General features: G+C 34.6%; 1 protein-coding gene across 4 annotated transcripts; it reads right to left on the bottom strand.

Annotated features, from left to right (window-relative positions):
• Window positions 1-668: 668 nt before the first annotated feature.
• On the bottom strand, window positions 669-18,829 carry ZRANB2 (zinc finger RANBP2-type containing 2). Of its 4 annotated transcripts, none has more exons than XR_014297334.1 (11): window positions 18,641-18,807; window positions 16,155-16,207; window positions 15,956-16,064; window positions 14,828-14,910; window positions 9,687-9,763; window positions 9,253-9,387; window positions 7,874-8,043; window positions 6,238-6,324; window positions 4,128-4,286; window positions 3,000-3,069; window positions 669-2,480 (listed from the first exon to the last, which is right to left on the bottom strand). XR_014297334.1 is itself a non-coding variant. In XM_082664090.1 (11 exons), the coding sequence occupies exons 1-10, from the start codon at window positions 18,694-18,696 to the stop codon at window positions 3,040-3,042; spliced, it is 963 nt and encodes a 320-aa protein (XP_082520216.1). In that variant the 5' UTR covers window positions 18,697-18,807; the 3' UTR covers window positions 669-2,480; window positions 3,000-3,039. The 4 variants fall into 4 exon arrangements, 3 of the variants coding, with proteins under 3 accessions (XP_082520216.1, XP_082520215.1, XP_082520214.1); XM_082664090.1 differs by having other exon boundaries at window positions 3,000-3,073; XM_082664089.1 differs by lacking the exon at window positions 3,000-3,069 and having other exon boundaries at window positions 18,641-18,806.
• Between the last annotated feature and the right edge of the window lie 2,897 nt (window positions 18,830-21,726).

Raw genomic sequence — 21,726 nt, 5'->3', positions numbered from 1 at the left:
ATAATGCTATTTCTATTAAAAAACAAAACAAAACAACTAACGATTATGTCAAAATTGTTAGGTGGGGCAGAAGGGAGAAATTCCCTACCTTCTCACCAGCATCTACAACACTAGCTGTGGATGCCAAATATCAAGAAGACATGAGGAAAAAAAAAAAAAATCAAAGATTAGTTTTACCTTGGTAAGTATGCCTAGAGATGGTCTTATGCTTAGAGCTTGCTCTGAACTTGAACATTTGTTATCAGATACCAACCATTCAATGTTGTTTAGATGAAGGATTCTACATGGAAATTTAAGAACCCTTGGCAGTTAAAAGGGATACTTGTTGAGTGCTATAAAGTGACAGTTTTAATGGAAGCACACTATGGCATGTTTTTTGCCACATGGAATAAGGTTATGTTCTGGTATAAAATATTCAACTAATTTGGGTACTCTTCTGTTTAAAAAAGTCACAAAAATTGTTCAGTGCCCAAGGTTATAGTGATCATGGCTTTGGAATGTTTTAAAACAAGCATTCATATATAAAAATAAGGTGACCTTACATAAAGGGTAAGTGAATATAGGGAGTTTAAGATGCACAATCAAAAAACAAACCAGACTGTAAATAGCTTAAAAATGAACATTAAATCAGAGCTTAAAAATTCTAATTTATTTCTAACAAACACCACTTGATGCTCGACTCACAAGCTTTATTTACATTTGTCTACAGCATCATTTCCTTACGAAATGAACTAGTACAGCTTAGTTAAACCAAATAAAATCATAATCATTTGAATTGTCTGTAAAGTACTAGTAGCTAAATTTATAACCTTGCATTTACTTATTAGTACAGCCAAAGTTTTAAATACAGAAAGCACAAGAATAAACCAACGATAACATGTAGAATCTAGAAGATCATATGGGCAATTTAGAAGGTGGACTTTCAAGAAGTCTGAGGCACAATTACAAGAGAGTAAAGTTCTTGTGCAACCTACAGTAAATGTAGCAAAGAAAATTTTAAGACATAAAAAAAGCAGGGGAAGTTCATTGTAAAAATATTATCAAAATATTTCTACTTAAGCTATTTCGCTTTCATCTTTAGATGAGTTGAAGAGAAAAATCACTCGTTTCAAAATAAAAAAACAAATATCATTTTGCTCTGTCTACTAAGTACCTTAAAACATTTTAATTTTTAGTTGCAGTAGACATTAATATTATGGAAACACAAACAAACCCCCCACCCAAAACAAAAAATGTGGATACTGATCCCCATGACAAAAAGTTCCCAAGCACAATTGTCAACTTCCCTTAATATACTTACCTTGCATTGTCACTGAAGATACTGTTAAGAGAAACCATTTTTAAAACCAGAAGACAGAACAGAGCTCAAATGACCAGATTTTAATTTTGAGAAATAAACCTTGAAAGTATTTTAAGCCATAAGTAATTTCAAGTGAATAGGAACAATTATTTCTGCTTATGTCATGAGGAAATAAGCATTCATCTTTAACTCAGAAGAAAATTTTATGCAATGTGTTTAGAATTAAACATCTCAAAGCAAATGTTCACTTAAATTCACAATGTCTGTTGGTCTTTCACCCAAAGAGAAATATACTTCAAAAACTTTCTTCAATTTGTCCCTCATTAACTATGATTTAACTGTCTACCCTATAATGTGATAACTAGATTTTTAAAGGATATCACACAAAGCTCCTAAAAATATTAAACATTTTAAAGTAAGATGTTTTTCTCATCAACCATATTAGTAGAGATGAACTGTTTGGCATTCTTGCTCCAAATTACGTGTCAGGAAAGGAGAAATAAACACCTTTCTCCTCTCCAATTCACAAAACTTTTCTGTATTAAACTTGGTGGTGCAAAAAGTAAAACTGGATAAAAGAGAAACAACGATTCTAAGGCACCCTTAAAATAGGGAATTTTAAAATAAAGAAATTTCCATTTGACTGTTTTACAACTAGTTAATAAGAATCACTTCGACATAGGTTAACATAAACAGGTTGACTTTTTTTCCCGGATTAACATAAACAGATTGTTTCCAACTACTTTACCACAGTCTTGCTTCCATGCCCAAAGTCCAGACAAGTCTAGGTAATGCTCATATTTGGAGATGAGAAAAACAAGAGTTCAAATTAAAAAACAAAGTACTTTGTTATAGCTGAGATGGTTTTAAATGAAGCAAATGGTTGTAAATAACGAATGATAAACAAAGCATCTATTTTGGGACATTATGGCTTAAAATACCATTTACTTTTAATTTCACAAATAAACACAGCTGTATTGTTCTGAAAAGCAATGAAAGGCATGCACCTCTACTAGCAGATTTAGCACTTCTGACCAAGTAAGACACCAACTTCTTAAAAAATATGCTTCATGCACTGTACTTTTTTTTTTTTTTTAAGATGTAAATTTTAATTCATTATTTCTTTTTTGAACTTGAACGGGAACCAGAATGGGATGATCCAGAAGGTGACCTGTGGTGCCTGTAAGACATAATGGAGAAAGCAGGTAATCTGGTAAGCTGGAGCTGAATATCAGCATTTGTAAAACTTTGAGAATATGAAAAATTAAACCTCATTACACTGGTAAGAGGAATAATTAAAATCTGAGATATAAACTTATACACATAAAATTAACTAGTACTTAGACCTTGGATATGAGCCCAGTAGCAGTGCAATCATAATTTAAAAATCTCTCGATATAGCCACCTCTCAATTATTTAAGGTAATGAAAGAAAGCCTTGCAAAATTGTATAAAACTACAGATTAATACAACAAAGACATATAAACTTGGTGATGGCAGCGTGACTTAATCGTTCTCTGTGATACACTGTATATAATGTGGTAAGTCTATATGTAAAATAGATATAGCAAGGCTTCTGTGTATGCAAATATATATCCATAAATAATTATGTTTTGGAAATCTAGGTCACACAAGATGATTGTACAATTAGTTACAGGATTATATTCATGCAGCTAATATGAATAAGGCAATATATCAACCTGGGTAAAGTAGTGGTGTTCCGAGGGGTTGGCCCTGGGCTCAGGGTTGTTTAGTGTTTTCACCAATCACCTGGCTTATGGAATAGAGAACATGTTCATTAAGTTTAGATGACAACAAACTAGGGGGATTATATGTGGCTAAGATAAAAATTTGCAGACGTGGAAAAAAAGCAACAGAATGAGTTTCATTGAAGTATGGAGTAATTTTCTTACAAAGGAACAAATGCACAGAAATGAGACTACTTGTGTGTAACCTTAACATCTAAACTCCAAAATGGGAAGATGCAAAACCAGTCATTATGTACAAGGAGAGGTAATCCTAGCACTGAACACAGCAAAAATCAGATTTTATCTAATCCTTACTTTCACAAGCTGAAAGGATATAAAAATTTGTAAAGATTATTAAGGAAGCCATTAAAATGACTATGTAGACATTGAGAACCAAGAGAAAAATAATAAATCCGAATAATTAGCCTGCTGCAGAAAAGGCTGACAGATGACACACTTTCCCACTTTTAAAAATGTCAACACAGATAAAGTAATCTAGTAAAGGTCTTTCTCTACAAAAAAAAAGGATTTGGACTGAAAGATGAAAAATGTATTAGCTACAAGAACAATTTCCTTATAAAGGGCATGAAACAATAATTTGTTGTGGAAATGCATTGATACATATTTAAATTAGGACAGATTTCCAATGATCTGTAATAGTTAATTTTCTTATTAGATGCCCTAGAATCCTACGGTTTCTAATATTTAATGTAAAATCAAGAGCATAAATTAATACCGATAAAAATCAACCTCTAAATTACGTCAACACACAGCTTCTGAATTAAAATCTGAAGAGACAGAAATAACCGAGAGTTGGCTATAATAATTATATATGAAAATAAAAATTTAAACAAAATGATCAAATAGTGGAAGAGAGTGGTTTGATCTTTTCTAAACAACCTGATCAAAGAACAAAGGATAAACAAAGTAATTATCTGTTTTTTGAAGTCCAAAGTTGAAAAGAATAATTTGAAGTGGGAACGAAGGAGGTAACGAAAATCTAATCCTTGACTGAGAAGTTCAGTTACTCTATTAAACACACTTAAGAACACCCATTCTTATTTCTACAGAAACCCAAACCTTTCAGGTGACCGTGATCTTGTTCGTCTTTTTTTGCGATCACCAGATGAAGAAGATCTAGAACGACTTCTCTTTCTGTTCCTCTCAGGAGAAGATGATGAACTTGAGTAAGATCTTTTTCGTGGGGAAGAAGAGCCCCTGTGGGACCTGGAGCTGGATCTTCATTGATTGAGAAACAAATCAAACATTTCATTAAAAGAAGAAGTCAGGCAGACGGTTTAGTTAATAGCTCCAAAAATAAACAGAATTTATAACTATAAAAATTTTATAAGGAAGAATACTTACTGCTTACTCAACAGAAGACCTCTGGTTCAACCATGAAATAATTCTACTTAAACAATTTACTTTAATTTCATCACTTTAAAAAATTCTAAGATAAGTGCTCATTACTTACAATTAAAAAACAGCTTAATGTATTAAAGTAGAATTAAATACTTCTTTTAAAATTTAAGGCTTTCATTTTAAAGTATACATAAATAGCAAAGCTAACAGGTGGGCATTTGCATGACTTTATGTCTAGAAACTACATCCTTCCATTTGGGGAAAAAATATGTATCATACAACTTCCTGAGGAAAGTAAGCATAACAATTTGCTGTGGAATTATGCAACTTATTAGTTAAGCTGCTGTAGAAAAAGCAGGGATAGGGGAACAAAATGACAAAGAACAGTAGCTATTAAATTGCTAAGTATTCAAAGGAAAATAAAATGAATAACTTTAAAACTTGATTTATATTAACAATATTTATTTTTATGAAGGATTACTATCCATGAAGTATGAAGTGTTGACATTCACATGTTTCAGGCAGAGGTAAATGCACAAATGTTTAAATACAATTTTTTTCTTCATTTACATTTTTTGGTTGAAGTAATTTAGCTCAAACTTCCCAAAAAATTCACCTTTGGGCTTAAAATAAAATCAGAAAGCCCAAAAGGAGAATTCTTTGGAAAGTTATAAGCAATGAAAAAAATGTTTGAAAAGAATTATGAAGGCTGTTCTGTAAACCTTAATTAAAGTGCTTCCCAAAGGGAACTAGGACTTAAGGATCTTCACCTAAGAAGCACTCAAATAAAAGAAATGAAACATTGATAATACATAATAATAACAATAATCTCACTTACTCTCTATTTTGTATTGGCTTAATACAAGTGTGCATATCATTCTTTTCTCCTTAATGTTCTCAAATTACAGTTGCCCTCTAATGCTACAGATTGGCTCTAAAATAAGCTATTAAGCAATTATTTTTACCAAAATAGCTACCACTACACTTCAGTGTTTTCCACACAAGTGGAATTTTCGTTGTTCTCTTATTCATGTTAGCTGCCTTTAATAGATAAACAAATTAAATTAAAAAGGCAGTATATTTTGACCAAGACTAGAAAAAACTTCAAGAGACTAAAAACTAGTTTCTCACTTGCTTCTCTACAAATTTTTTTCCCTCTGCAGGTCTAACTAAATGCAACCTGAAGTTAACAAGAATGCTTACTTTAAGATCACATCCTACTTAGACTAACCAACCAAACTTCTTGATTTAATTTGTGGAATTTAAGAAGTGTCTATATTTCTTACATACTATACATACTGTGTAAAATATTCTGTGTTATATTACAGATAAAGGAAAATAAAACCCTCCAGAAACTTCATCTAATATAAATGAAAAAAATTGTTTCTATAAATATTTAAACAATTGCCATGCAAAACAAAATTTGTTTTGAGGCAGTTCTTTTTCTTCCTTTTAAAATATGGAGTAAACTTTTTATTTGCATATCTCAATTTATTTTAACTACTACTGCAAAATAACTTTAATGAACAGACATTTGGTGATAAAACTTGGCTCCATCTTCCTACTTCATCACAGTTTAGCACAAAAATAGCAAACCTTGCATAATGCAAAATAACCATGTTAATTCAATCATGGGAATGTCTTGGCACACTGCTGGCAATGGAAACGTCTCACGGTGAGAAAATTAAGCTGAGGCAAGTGCATTAGTTTTCTAATGCTAAAATAAAATTGACAAGTAGAAGCAAAATAAGAGGAAAAAAAGCAACGCCTTCTGCAGCCTTTAAATATTTTTTCTCTCTGCTTTACAGAGAGAAGCTACCTCATTCACCTTGATTTCGACCCACGAGATCTCGAACGTTCTCTGGAACTGGAACGAGATCTTGACTGCGAACTGGAAGAACTTCTTGAACGGGACCTGGAACAACATGGAAGGATTTTTTTTTTCCAGGACCATTTAATTAAGCTTTGTGATACGAACACTGAAAGAAAAATATGTATTAGAATTCATTTTCATATAGTAAGAATACTATTTGGGACATATATTTTCAAAATACAGTATTTTAAGGTTTATTTTAAACTTTTATTCTGTATTAATACTTATGTCAAAACTTAAGGTAATAATTTTTGAAAATAATCAACTATTACTTTCCAAGTTTGACAAAACTTCTCTAAAAATCATTCGAGATTGTACAAATAAAAACGTCCAGCGTTATCACTTTATTAACACTGAATACTTTATATGTTCACAAATATTTAGAAGTATCCCGGGACTTACACATCCAGAAATACTGGATGTTGCAGTTTATATTTAACTTCTGTGAAATATTTCCATCAATTTCCCTTTTCCAATTTAAAAATCCTTCTATTTTCTTAGTCACTATCTAGCATAAAGCTTAAATGTTGATATGTGTACATTTTTAAATCCACAGGTTTTTCTGTCTACTCAAAGGTTAGAGAATTAAAGAGAAACTACATTGACAATCCTGTCACTGTTTTACGTAATTATATTACTGAAAAATGACATAGGGGAGATATGGTCCATTTGAATTTAAAAAGTCAAGAAATGAAATAAATTTCATTTAATTTATATACTTAATTTGTCCCTGAAAATAATAATCTGCAGAAAAGCAATAATTTTTACCTTAAAATTATCTTTATAATCACTCTTTTAAATTTTCAGGCTTTACAGTACTCAATTAACAATTATCTAATTATTAATTACTCAATTAGCTAATATTTTATTCCCCAATACAGTTAAAATTCATTGCACATAGTTTCACTTAACTAAATAGTTCTTCAAGGGAAGATTGCTTACATAAGGTATTGCTTTTTCTCAACCAAAACTTCATTTTTATTGTCAACTGCACAATGAGGGACTTTTCAATTAAAACTTTACATTACTAACAAAATAATATTCAAGTACAACACAAATTAAATCTTCTGATTTATTCCTGGACAGCTCTAAAGTATAAGCATTAAGATAATAGAATACAGATGAATTTGCTTCTTTATTCAGAACACATATACCGAATAAAACACTGTGTAGTAATAGTAAGCAACAACTTAAATGCCTAGAAAATTTTTGTACTAGTGTTTAAAATCATCAGTGGAAATGTAAATCTTCACTTTATTTACGTTAAAATTTCTAAATGTAAACCATCTCCTTAGATAACTCAGTATCACTATATATAATGATTTAATTGAATTTTTAAAGTCTATTTTAATAAAAGGCATGGTGTTAAAATGGAACTAAGGAAGTTTCATATTAAAATTTTTATTTCTGAAAATACTGGACAATAACTTCATGGCACTAAGACAGAAAAAATTATCTTATAAAAGATGACTTGAATGAAAACTCTGAAATAAAAGGAAAGCTTATTTAGTCAAGAAAAACAAAATTTATAAGTAAAGAAGTTAGATACTGACATTTTGACTGGTGTTACCCTTGACCTGTACCCGTTTACCTGGACCTAGACCTTGAACTGGAGGGGGAGGATGAGCGTGATGAAGATCGTGAATGTGAAGACCGAGACTTTGAGCGACTTCGTCTATTAGATTTCTTTTTATTACTATCTTCTTCTTCACTGGCATCAAGATTATACTTTGAGAGATCAGCATCATCTTCATCCTCATCCTAACGAAAACTCAGAGTCAATTATATTTAGACATTTAGATATCCATGCTATCTAGGAATGATGAATAGTTCTATGTACTGGACATCTCCATATGGATTTATTATATAGCTAACACCTCAGCAAATTCATTCTCAGTCCTGAAATCTGACTACTACATTCCTCACCTCAGCTAAAGAGACTTAATGACTGTCTCAGACAGTTAAAGAAGTAAATGTAGAAGTCATACTTATTTTCTTTTTCATCACAATGTATTTCCAAATGAGCTGTCAAGAATTTTCAGTTTTACTCCCTTAAAAGTTCTTGAATCCAGCTCCCTCAGTCTTAGTTCAGAACTTCATTCTTTAGTATACTACCATAACCTTTTAGGTAGTCTCCCTAACCGCGAATCCATTCTGCCTCCCAAGTATCTCAATATGTTGACAGTCATCACTCTAAAACACAGATCAGATAAATATACCTTATTTGTTTGTTTTTAAAACTTGTTTTGCATTGATTTGTTCAGCTGCATTCAAGGGCATCCTATGCTCAGTCCCCAAAGTACCCTTAATCTGGATCTATTCATCCATAACATTTTACACTCAGGCCCCACAGAAAATCTGGATCTATTCATCCATAACATTGTACACTCAGGCCCCACAGAAAAAACATCACCAGACCTAATGTGGCTGCTGACCCCCCCATTACATTCTTCCCTCTGCTCTAACCACACTAGCCTAGGTATGATTTTTTGGATGGTGCTGGCTTGTTTCCTGCTAGGGGAAACTTTATTTGCTGTCCTCCCTGCCTTAAAAGTGCTCCGACCCCAGCTCTTACAGCAGGCTCCTTCATATCATTCTGTCACTCAAATTTCAGCTCAAATTCCACTGCCTCAGAAATCCCCCAACCACTAAAAACAAAGTAGCTCTTCTAATGCTCTGCTATCACAACATGTGTCTACACCACAGTATTGCTATTTAAATTATCTTTCATTTATGCCTTTCCCCCTCTGGAATTTAAGTTCCCTTAAGAGAAGGGTGGTTGTGTCTCAGTCACTTTGTATCTCCGGAGTCAGAATAATGCTTGGCAGAGCAGAAGCTCAAAATCTTTGTGAAAACAAATGATTACATTGGAGAACGCATCTTCACCATAGGCCAAAGGTTGTCAAAGACATTCACATGTTATCCCATAGCCTGAATAAGACAAAGGGGAAATATAAGGAAATAATTTACCTCATCTAATTTATATTTAGAAAGATCTTCATCCTCATCCTCTTCTTCTCCCTCAGATTCTTTATCTTCAACTTCCTTTAAAATAGATGCAGGACCAACTGCCTTCCCTCTGTATTTTTTCTTTTTACGTCCAAACTATAGAAAAAGTTTCATAACACTTCTGTTAGCTGAAACTGTTAATATAAATACTTTTTTTCAAAGAAATTACTTTTATATATTTAGGTTAATATACATTTTTATGTTGGTTAACATACATTTTTATGTCAGTTATATGTTTTAAATCCATTAGGATTTCCTACAAAATGGTAAGCTGCTGTAAAAGACTCAAAGTGTACTTACAAAAATGAGATACATTTAACAGTTTCCTTTTGCAAGGTATTTTCTAACATGTTTCTCTAAGCTGCTTTCAACCTGCACACTAATGTATAGCTTACCTCATCATATTCACCATCAGATTCTTCTCTTTCTATATATTCAACATTTTCTCTTTCATTAAAACCACCACCATATCCTAAAAAAGGGGGGGCATATACTGTTATAAGAATTCATCAAAGTAACAAAAACATGTCAGAATCACTTACAAGCAATAGAAAAAAAGAAAATCTTACCAAAGACATTTGTCTATCCCTTTAATAAATTACTGGTCTAAAAAAAAAAAAACCACCAAATCACTATAGAGAAGTCTCCAAGTTATATACCATAGCTGGAAAAGTCCCGTGGCTACACTTACAGCTCTTCTCAATTTCAAAATGTCCTATATGATTTTAGTAATGCATGTAATATGAGTGGAAAACAGCTCCTTAAACCTCTGCTATAACCAACTTTTAAAAGGACTTTCCTCTGTAGTTTATCCTAATTCTTCTGGGAGAAGTGGGTTCAATAAGAACCAACTATCAAATTTTACTGTTTACTAGTTGAAAATGGTCTGAAATCTTTTGATAACTGAAATTTTGCTGGGCTAAAATGTAGCTAGAGCTTGGAAAATTTTTAATTATATAGACAAATATAATGACACAATAAAGGACATCCAAATTGGTTTTAAATACAGTTAAAAGTCACTCAGGTTTTCTGAAGAAGCCAGTAACTTCCCAACTGAAAATACGCTACTAAAAAGCAATCAGGATCAGCAAACCATTATTGTTTGCTGTCACAACTAATATCTACAATTTAGACTGACAGATGGAGATGTGGTTAAAAGTAACATAATCTAACTACCTCATATTTCAGAACAGTACCAGCACACAGAGTGATTCCTGGATTTAATGAACCAGCAAAACGTTAAATAAACTTATAGATAAAAAAGTATTTTTTAAAAATTCAAGATTTGTGACTTTAAATCTGTCAATCACGGACATTAAAAAAAAAAAAAACTCATCACTTACCCTCTCATCATTTCATAAAAGAGCCACAAACAAATAGTAGAGAGCATGTAATTGCCCCAACAAAATAATGTAATAAAATTAACTTTCTTAAAAAAAAAAAATCACGTTAATACAAAATCCTTCCTTTCTTCACTGTACTTTGTACCAGTGAAAACTGCAATGTATCAGTGTTTATCCTTGGATATCACTTTATATCATCCCTTTTTTCCTCCTCCTCCACCCTTGTTCTGGACACAAAACAGACTCCAACTGTAATACACAAGAATTTCCTTTTGTTTTTATGAATATGATACAAAAGTGAAAAGTGTCTTAAATACCAATAACAACTTTTCCTTAGTAAACTCTTGGCTCTAGTTTTTCAGAGTATCAAATATAAAGAAACAGAAACAAGTAAAACTGGGTATATATTCACCTCAAAACAGCTCAAATTCAATGTTAATTCTGGAATATAAACACTGTAGAAAGTTATAATTCAACAATACAACTTCCTGTCTCTACATATATGTTTAATATTATATCAGTATGTCCTGAGACTAAGGTACGAGTTGTTTGATAAACAAATTGTAAGAGATGACTAATAGTAAAGACCTAAACCTTAAAATACTTTGAAGTTGGTGAAAAATTAAGACAAAAATATTCACGGGATCTAGATGGAAAATGATTCACATAAGAAAAAAAAAGAAAAAATACGATACAACAGAATGATTGTTTTTAAGGCCAGTGCAGAAAAATGCCTGATAAACTGGACTATTTATATGTGGAAATGTAAACATATTAAAACAATCCTATATTAAAATCCTATTTAAAAGGCTTTTAGTAGAGATCTTTGTTTAGTCAGTAATCTAAAGCTAAAAAATGGTATGGCAAATATGGGGAGCTAAAGAATCAATTATACCAAGATTTAGAAAGTGAACTGTAACTCATATAGGTAGATTTTGCATAGGTATGTAAGTAAAATTACTTTAAAGTGAGTTTGATAGCAAATACAAAGCTATTTTCATGTTCACTCACATAGGCCATAAAAAAGAACCTAAACAATCTGCTAACAATAAAGAGATTATTAAGGTATGCTGTTTGAACCCATACAACAAATACACCTCACAAACTCTTTCCCTATACGTGGGAAATATAGCTCTATCATAAAAAAAACTTCAGGATCAGTGAGTTAGAGGAATAACTGGCTTATTTATGTGTGTTTCCTTCATCCTACTGGTTTGAAGCTCTTCAGGGAATATTGTAAAAATTGGTCTTCTTGCTTCCACTCTTGCCACTCCTACCCCCTAATTCTTTTTCCATAAACCAGTAATGTTTAAAGAAAATTAGACGTGTCACTCCCTGCTAAAAATCCTTCAGTTACTTCCCATTATATTTAGAATAAAATAAAACTCCTTACCATGATTTACATGGCCTTTGCCTATTTCTGAAGTGATTTCTGGAGCTCCTAGGAATTCATCCAATATGCTAAATTCTTTCAAGTCTCAGGGCCTGATTCACACAAGCTGTTTGTTCTTGCTTACAAGTGATCTCTCAACTTGCTACTTTCATTTCTTAGCTTAAACATTGCTCTCTCAAAGAAGACTTCATTGATCCTTGCCTTTACATGTCTGTTTTGCTCACTCAAGTATCCCCAGCACATGCCCAATGGCCAAAAAATACTTCTTCAATATATTAGTATAGGAAATGCCACAATTCTGGTACCATTTAAAGAATGAGTTTTGCTGTTTTTTTTAAAAGGCTTTATAATACAATTTAGATGACACAAGCTACCAAGAACCTCTGTATGTTTTTAGCAAGTGTTAAAATAAAAATCATATCTTAAAATTTGTCTCAAAAAATGAAAAATATGAGCAAGGACCAGTAAAGGATCAAACACAGATTTAAAACTGGCCTGAATTAGGGTTGTGACAATGGAAATGAAGAGAGAAAAGGGGATGAATATAACATGTACTTCAAAGGAAGAACTGATACACTAACTTGAAAATTCTATGATTCTGTATTTTGATTAATTAGTAAACAGAACAAATAGTAAAGAGAAACTAGAGAGCAACAGTATGTATTAGCTCACATCTTCAACAGTGACCAGCAAAAGACAACTACTTATATATGGGGAGATGGGAAAGAGTCAAGACACCGGAATGACAGAAAAAAGATAATGAGTAAAGGAAAGTGAGGTTATCAAACAAACTTTGACAACTTCAGTTGTTAGACTACAGCTCTTGCATTAGTGAAACTTTTAAAGGAGTCACAAAATAGGTCAAAGAGAATGTGAATAAATAAAAGGCTTTTAGGAATTACAATTTTTAAAACTGTTAAAAGATTTTGGACTTTATCCTAAAAGCAATCAAAACGGTTTTACACAAATGGAGTTTTTAGTTTGGAAAAAAAAAACCCTGGCTGCAACTGAGCAGGAGGGGAGTATGTACAGACACCAACAAGATGGCTCTTTTTCCAAGAAACAAGATATAGTGGTATCTCTGCCCAGGGTAATGATGGAAAAGACTTTTGGGGGTACAGGAGAGGTGAAGGAGTTATTAAGAAGGACACCTAAGTTTCTGGTTTATGTAACAAGCATATGGTGGGTGGTACTAAGCATGAGAAAGAGATCACTAAAAGAGGGCCATGTCCTGGGGGAAAATCATGAATTCAGTTTGGATATAATGAGTTCGACATTTACATGGTGATGCTGAATAGGCAGCTGAATATACAGGTCAAAGAAGTCTGAGCTAGAGACATAAATTTGGTTCTCATTGGTGTGCCAATGCTCACTTAAACTTAGGGCTTAGAAGAAAATGCCTAGAAAATATAGAGCAAAAAAGAGACCTCAGGAATTGGACCTTGAAGAACCCCAACATTCTGCGGCCACGAAAATAAAACCAAAAAGGAGACAGAATAAACAACCAGAGGGGTGTGGGGGGGATAGATTAAAAATACAGGGGAAAAAATGTAAACCTTAAAGAGGTAAGGGAAGGAAAAAAAGGGAGACTCTTATTTAAAAGGTCTTAGTCTATACAGAGCATGGAATTGTCTAAAGTCAGAGGAAAATAAAACAGGGAAATAGTTTACTAAGTCTAGGTCTGACAAGGTGACTATATATAGAATGGAGCCTTTGATTGTACAAGTTGCTGAATGATAAAATCAGATGTGAAGTACACTGATAATGTGGTTGCACTAACTGATGATAATGGGAAAACTATATTCTATTTAGCAAATATTTTCACCCCACTACTGACAACACACAGATGATAGGTTATTATTTAGGCCAATGATTACCAAACACTATCTGAATCACCTGAAGATTTTTGGGACTCACCCGGAAAGAGCTTTGATAGTTGTTTTGGAATCTGGATTTTTAGAGTTTCTCAAATGATTCTAATGTATAGCCAAATTTGATAATTATTGCCTAAACTTTAGACAATTACTTTAAATGGTGCCCCATGCTCTTTTTTGTCATACTAGGATATCAAATGAATTAAAAAAATGGTACTACTCTATCATTACTAATAACAAACATTTAGACCAGCAGAGGAAAGAGTGAGGAATAAAACATTTCTAAAACTATCTTAATGTTGACTACTTGTAAGGATAAGGCCTCCTGATGCTGTACTTTGTAAATTGTGAAATTATCAAACAAAAGATGACTTTGTGGATGAGGGGAAAAAAAACAAGGTAAAAAAAAAAAGGGCAGGGACTTCCCTGCTAGCGCAGTGGTTAAGAATCTGCCTGCCAATGCAGGGGACACGGGTTTGATCCCTGATCCAGGAAGATCTCACATGCCGAGCAACTGAGCCCGTGCGCCACAACTACTGAGCCTGCGCTCTAGAGCCCGTGAGCCACAACTACTGAGCCCATGCTCTGCAACTACTGAAGCTTGCACACTCTAGGGCCTGCGTGCGGCAAGCACTGAGCCTATGCTCAGCAACTACTGAAGCCCGTGTGCCTAGAGTCTGTGCTCTGCAACAAGAGAAGCCACCGCAATGAGAAGCCCATGCGCCGCAACAAAGAGTAGACCCCGCTCGCCGCAACTAGAGAAAGCCTGCGTGCAGCAACGAAGACCCAACGTGGCGGCCCCCCCTCACAAAAAAAGGGCAGAATAAACAATCTTCATTTACTGTGCTCTTATGAAGTGGTACAATTATTAATTTCAATGTTTAGTTCTTTTAAAATCATTTAGTTGGACTGTGTTTGAATATTACCTGTTCTTTCTTCCAGCTTAGCATACTTTGGAGTATTACACATGTTACACTCTGATCTTCTGGCCCAATTAACATTACTGCAACTTTAAAAGTGAAAAATATCAAATTAGTAGACTATAACGTAAGACAAATAGTAAATTTTTAAAATTTTAAAATAAAAAGTAGAGTAAACTATCATAAAGGAATGTGTACTAAGGATGCTACAAAGAATATGTACCAATGTACGTATTCTGGAGAGAGTATGGTTCCAACAGACTGAACTACTTAAGCAGAGAAGCGAAACCTATACAGCATGAAGACTGCCTTTGTCATTTTATGAGAAATCAATGACAAATTATATCTATAGAGAGTCTGCCATCATAGGGGGGAAAAGATACCACTTTAAATGAAAGGTTCTACTAATTTCCCAGTCTCCAAATTCACCTCAAGAGTGAGGTTATACCTTCCAAATAATGTTAAAAAAAATTTGTTTGGCAGAATCAGTTCAAGCACTGGATCCCAAATTCAGCAACTAATCTTGCTGGAAAGTTATCTAATACTAACTTAGTATCTGTAAGACCAGAAATTTGTGTAAGACCCTCTTCTGATTCAGTCTCCTTTCATGTGTATTTGATTCATCTGCTTAACAGAAAAGATGGATATTGGAAAAATCAATACAGCATGTGAAAACCAGAAATATTAAGAAACCTACCTAATTAGGAATAATTATCTACGGTATGCAACTTATGATTCTAAAATTACTGTGCAAACAGGAAAAATAAATTTTGTGGTATATTTCACATTAATGATACAGGCTAAAAGTTTTTGAGATTTTTTTTAACAGAAATAGGTTTTAGTGCTTTTAAATACCCTTCTCTCTTTCTTTTTTTGAATGTTAGCTCACCTTAAGCATCTGTTTACTGGTATACATAATTCATCTTAGTAACAACTAATATTACCATTAAAAAACAGAATTTAAAAGTTCTTTAAACTATGTCAGATATATACTTAATAATAATCAACAGACCTTTAATTTAAAGGTTACTTTGGCTTGTCAATGTGACTAGTAAGAGTAGGTAATATTAACAAGTAGTGGCTAGATATATATTATTATGGGAAAAAGTGAGGACGATAATTTGAAACACATACGTTTTACACTGCCAGTCATTAGCACTAAACAAGCCTCGGCTCTTTTCTGCAAGTGTCTTTCCTATTTCAGTGCCTCCAGCTTTCATCATCTTAGCCTCAGTTGTTTTCTCTGAAGAATAGAAAAATGAAGTATGAATCTGGGAAAATAAAGAAATGATCTGTATACACAGTCTTAAAGGAAGCTTCCTTAAATGCTTACCTCGACCACATCTATTACAGCTAGTTCTTCTAGCAAAGTTTACATTTCCACATCTGAAAATAAAGTAAAAAAAATTTATACAGACATCTAGTAAACTTATATAATTAAAAAAATCTTATTACACAACTTTTTAATGTGTCCTTCCTATATACCTGGGTCCAGAACTTCTACCACCATCTCTTTTCATGTTAATGTCAATGTTAACAAAAAAACCCCCAAAAACCAACCCTCACAATTTAGGTGGAAAAAATACAAGATTTGAAGTCACAAGTCGAGGATAAGAAACTCCAATCTTTCACTTACCAATTATGTGATCCTGGTAAGTCACTGAGGATCTCTGTGCCTCAGTGTCCTATTAGCACATATCGTTAATTATAATGAAATCCCCTCACAAAGCTTAAGTGAGATGTGAGTCCACTTGAACAATTACTGATGAAGCACCAGCGGTTCAAAAAAACCTTAAAGTAATTCTTCGTATAGAAAATAAGATTATACAATAAGAATTATAAGAAATACAAAATCCTAAGGGTGAACCAAGGGGGAGAAAATGAGTTAAGTCAGATACAGCTTCACAGATCTTAATAAAATACTCTTGTTAGAAATAGGAGGTGGGATGGTAAAAAACAAAGGGAGATAGGTTGTACTGACTAAAAATATAAATAGGTTCAATAATTAAAAGAAAACTGAGTTTTGGGGGATATTTATCAACCTCTGAAACCTGGCTGAAAAACTACAACCAATAATCTCAACACATCAAGTAACCTATCACTTTATACTGATATTTAATGAACAAAAACAAAAAACTTACTGGGTTCACTAACATGGTCTTCACAGTGCATCTGCATGTCAGTAAAAGCATGCTAAGTGCTCTGAATAACATGTACAGATTAAATTTTAAAATGCTGATTATTTCTTAGGTGTTATACTAGCATGAAATAAAGTTGTGAAATACAGAATGGACACTAAACTGAAGCACTCCAATTAATTTTTAGGTTGTTTTTTCCCCCCTAAAGAATATCTTTATGACTCCAATAAGCATTGAAAATATATTCCGAAAATGTTTTCTGGATTTATACACATTGTAGAAGTTACCCTGTTCATATATCTGTAACTGAGTTGAAATGCACTCTTACAAAAACCTACCTCAAATATTTGAGTATACTGTCATTAATGACACTGTCAAAAGCACATTATTCTACAAGTAACCAACAACACAAAAGTCACTTGTTTGTTCTATTCAAAATGGTTAGACTTGAGACCCTTCAAGTCATCTTCATCTTTATGCAATCGAGAGCCATCAATTTTTTATGTAAAAAAACATGATGCTTCACTTAAACTGCTTAAAATATGAATAGAAGACAAATGCTGGGGAAATAAGGACTTATTCTCCTTTGACATTTGATTTTAAAACTACTATCCACAGCTATCAATCAGTATTTGCTACATCTTATTGCTCTACACATACAGTCTATGTTATATCACTGTAAAGGAGCTCTTCCACCCTAGGTTTTTTTTTTTTTTTTAAGCAAAGGTAAATAACCTATTTAAAGTTCCATGATCTATAAGCAATAGGACTGGAATTAAACCTAGGTTTATTTGCTTCAAAGCTTTTACTCTTTACTACCATGAACTCCACATGCTATCTGTGGCTAGCTTAGAGACAAGAAATCAAATGTTTTTTTTGGAACGAGTTGTGCATTCCATTTTTCTGACAATTACCTTCCGTAGTAATTTTCGTATCTCTCCAAATAGGCAGACCTACTTGAGGACCGTCAATAAAATAGTACTAATAATTTAATAGAGCACACTGGTTTCAGCAGAGTTACTAAACACGTGCTTCTTTGAAGCAGGCATTCTCCAGGGCTGAGCAGGCAAAAACACAGGCCTCATGTGTTTCGGCTCTAACGAGGCGAAAGGTCCAATTTTTGTGGGGTGATTAAAGGTCATAAAAAAAAAATCAGAATGTCCCCAACCAAAAGAGGATAGTGTTCGGGAGGAAAAAGTATCAACAGTAAGGAAAGTTTAAATTGGAGAAAAAAAAAAAGGTGAATTATGAGCAGCAAAAACATGAGTTCAAGAAAGGAACGCTTTCCGCGAACAAGAGTCAAGTTCTGCAGGGAAAAGTCACGTGGAGGAGATCAGACACCGAGGTGGCCACGGTTAGGGAGATATCCTTAACGCTGAAACTTGGTCGGGGGCGGGGGGTGGAGTGTGGGGCAAAAGGGCGGCCATCTCGTTCCCGAAAACGACGGGCTGACTTGGAGAGACATGATCTAGGAGACGCTGGAAACATACTCAAAACAAAGGCTCCCGAAAGACCTCATAGTGAGGAGACTAAGAGCCTCCTTCCCGCCCGGGAGCCGGCAATTCACCGCCTCCACCCGGCTGGTGGTACCAGAGACCGTAAAAACGGAAGATGCCCAGTCGACTCGAGAAAACCTCTACCGATCAACCCCGCTCCAATTCGGGACCCTTCATAAACTCACTTTTTGTCAGGGCAAATCCAGTCACCGTCACTGACTCGGAAATTCTTGGTCGACATCTTGGACGCCGCCACCACAGCCACCCGCAGCTGCGTCTTCACAGGAGGAAGCGGGCCGGGGACTTTGGGCACTCCGGGGCTGTCCCCACGCTGCCTGACTCCTTCCCATCACTGCGACAGGGTTTGACAGTGAGAACACTCGGCCTGGATTGAGTTTGAACGTTATTTTCCATAAAAAGATGCCTGTGAGATTTTTTCCTAGCCGAAAGACTTACAATGCAAATAAATTCTCTGAGCTAAACTAACAGGCGCCGCCGGGACAGCCTAGGAAGGAGGCCTCCGTGGCACTAGAAGCCTCGGAGAGCCCCCTACAGGCGGGAGGACCCGAAAGGAAAGTACTTCTGCTCAGATGGGCGGAGTTAGGGAGGCGGGGGCGGAAGTGACGGTGATCTGCTGGCAAAGGCGGGTTGCTCTTCCTGCATTAAGAGGGTGAGGTGTATGAGCTCTTCGTGTTTCTGGAGAAGTTATTTTAATAAAGGCTCGAGAACTCTGTTCTGTCACCATGGACACTGGATGTCGTTTAAACACTTATTTTTTGGGGGTACGTAAATAGGTATACCAGATAAGCATTGTACACGTGGAAACCAACCAGCAATTTTGGAACTAGGATATTGCCAGTATTGTTAAAATTATCTGTCTTTTCCCATTCCATTCCCTTGCTTTCCTCCAGAGGTAACACTCGTGTATTTTGGGTTTATTCCCTTGCTTTTAAAAATTTAGTTTGTGTACATGTATGTTAACTTTGATAAACGGTTGAGCTTTACAAGGATAGTTTATTGTTATGTAATCGTCTGCAACTTTTTTTCGTTCAGCAATGTGCTTTTAAATCATCCTAGGTTGTTGCATACATTTGTATATAGCTGTACTTAATTTTACTGCTCTACACTGGTAATGTTACTTTGTGTGACAGTTTATCCCTTCTGGTTCACAGGTTTTGTCATTAATTCGGATACAAAAATGCAAGAATTTTTCTAGAGTACAGCATATATCTAGAGACAATATCTTCATCTACTCTAATTGTAACTGCTTTGAAGTCTTTGGTAATTGTAACATCTTGGTTATCTAGCAGTTGGTAGCTAACATCTTGGTTATCTAGCAGTTGATAGCTGTTGATTTTTCCTTAAAAGCTGACCGTATTTTTCCAGTTCTTCATATATTGAGAAATTGTGATCCCCTGCCCCTCTGCCGCGCATCTTTGGGGATCTTAGTTTCCCAACCAGGGATTGAACTCAGGCCCTTGGCAGTGAAAGTGCAGAGTCCTAACCACTGGACTGCCAGGGAATTCCCGAGTAATTGTGATTTTTCTCCAAGACATTTTGATTTTATATTGCATAGACTCTGGGTCTTGATAAAAATCTTTGGGGAATGTTGATTTTTGTTTTGTTTTGTTTTAGGAGGCCGTCAATTCAGTTCGGTTCCTATCTCAAGTTGAGTCTCACTTGTGGGTGCTGGTTCCATATCAGTTCAGTTTTCAAAGGTTTTATTGTGCTCTTTGAGTCTGTTCTATACATAGAACACTCAGGAATATTTTGGAACTTGGGTAGTAATTTAAATTGTAGTTCAGTTAACATATCTTTTGCTGTGCAGCTTTTTGTCTGCCCTGCAGATGGTCAGTTCAGGTGTGAGCACTTATGTGGATTCATACATAGAATTAAGGAGTTCCCTTCTCCAGCTCACCCCTTTTTGATATTCCTCTCATATTCTTTGTTTTGCAGAGTCTCCTTTTCCTGCTAGAAATATGAGGTTTCTCTTGGAGTTTTAGCTTTGTGCCATAGCTGCAGCATCTGACTAGGGCCCACACTGGAGCAAAGAGGTGAGAGAAAAGAGCAAAACAAAACAAAACATGAATTCCCTCCAAATTCTTTGGACCGCAGAAGCTCCTGTTCCTAGTTTCCTTGTCTAGAAAGACAGGGTTTTTCTTGGGGTTGTAGCTGTCCAAGCCTAGGCCCTAACTCTCACGTCATGCCCAGAGGGAAAAAAGGAGGAAAAAAGCCAAGTATTCCCCCACAGAAGCTCCCTTTCCCCATTCATCTGGCTAGAAATATGGGATTTCTTTCTGTTTTTGCTTCCTTTGTGAAACCACAGTTTCACTGGGTGCCAGACCTCAGGTCAAAGATGTGAGAGAAAGTAGGAAAAAAACCACACAGGGCATTTTACTAAGTTTTGACTCTCCTCCCCAATCTGTTTACTTTTGTTTACTTTTTAGAGTCCTCAGGTAGTTGCTTTTTGTATTTTGCCCTGAACTTTTAGTTGTAATCAGTAGGAAAGATAGGCGGTAGTGGACTTACTCCATTTTGGCTGGCACTGTAAGTCAAGGAAATACAAATTACCACTATGCATCCATCAGAATGATTAAAATGAAAAATTTAGACAATACCAAGTGTTAGAGAGGGTGTCGAACAACTAGAATTCTTATACACTGCTAGTGGAAGTGTCAGTTGATCGTTTACTTTGGAAAATGTTTCTCAGAATCTTTTAAGTCTGAATATATGCATACCCTATGACCATAAGATTCGACTCCCAAGTATGTTCCCCACAGAAATGCACATATGTTCACTAAAGATGTATATAATAATGTTCATCGCTGCACTATTCATAATAGCCCCAAACTAGAAGTTCCTAATTACTTACGAATGGTAGCCTGGGTAAATAAACTGTTATATGTTCACACAGTGAAATTCTATATACAGCAATGACAATAAACAAATCGCAACTACATTGAAGAGTATGGCTGTTACTCTCTCTCTCTCTCTCACACACACACACACACACACACACACACACATATTGAATTGGAAAAGCCAATTACACACTAGCACATGCTATATGATCCATTTACATGAAGTTCAAAAGCAGGCCAGACTAATCTAAGATGATGGTTACCCTAGGGAGTGGGGAGGAGATAATGACTGAAAGGGGACATGAGCTTTTTGGAGTTCTGGTAATATTCTTTGTCATGGTCTGGGTTTTGGTTCCATAGGTATATTCATTTTATAAAAATTCATTTAACTGTGGCACTTATGATTTAGG

This window comes from Grampus griseus, assembly GCF_964374135.1.
Source record: "Grampus griseus genome assembly, chromosome: 1".
NCBI lineage: Eukaryota > Metazoa > Chordata > Mammalia > Artiodactyla > Delphinidae > Grampus > Grampus griseus.
The sequence above is the reverse complement of the archived record's forward strand: the minus strand, read 5'-3'. Positions and strand labels throughout refer to the sequence as shown.

Bases quoted from the DNA above. Each gene is read 5' to 3' on its own strand.
- ZRANB2 (XM_082664088.1), bottom strand. From the start codon at position 18,696: ATGTCGACCAAGAATTTCCGAGTCAGTGACGGTGACTGGATTTGCCCT. The intron at 8,044-9,252 runs GTAAATTATTTC...AGTTTTCGTTAG, and splicing joins CTAAATATAAATTAGATGAG to GATGAGGATGAAGATGATGC. The intron at 6,325-7,873 runs GTAAACGGGTAC...ATGTTGTTCCAG, and splicing joins AGTTCAAGGTCTAGGTCCAG to GTCCCGTTCAAGAAGTTCTT.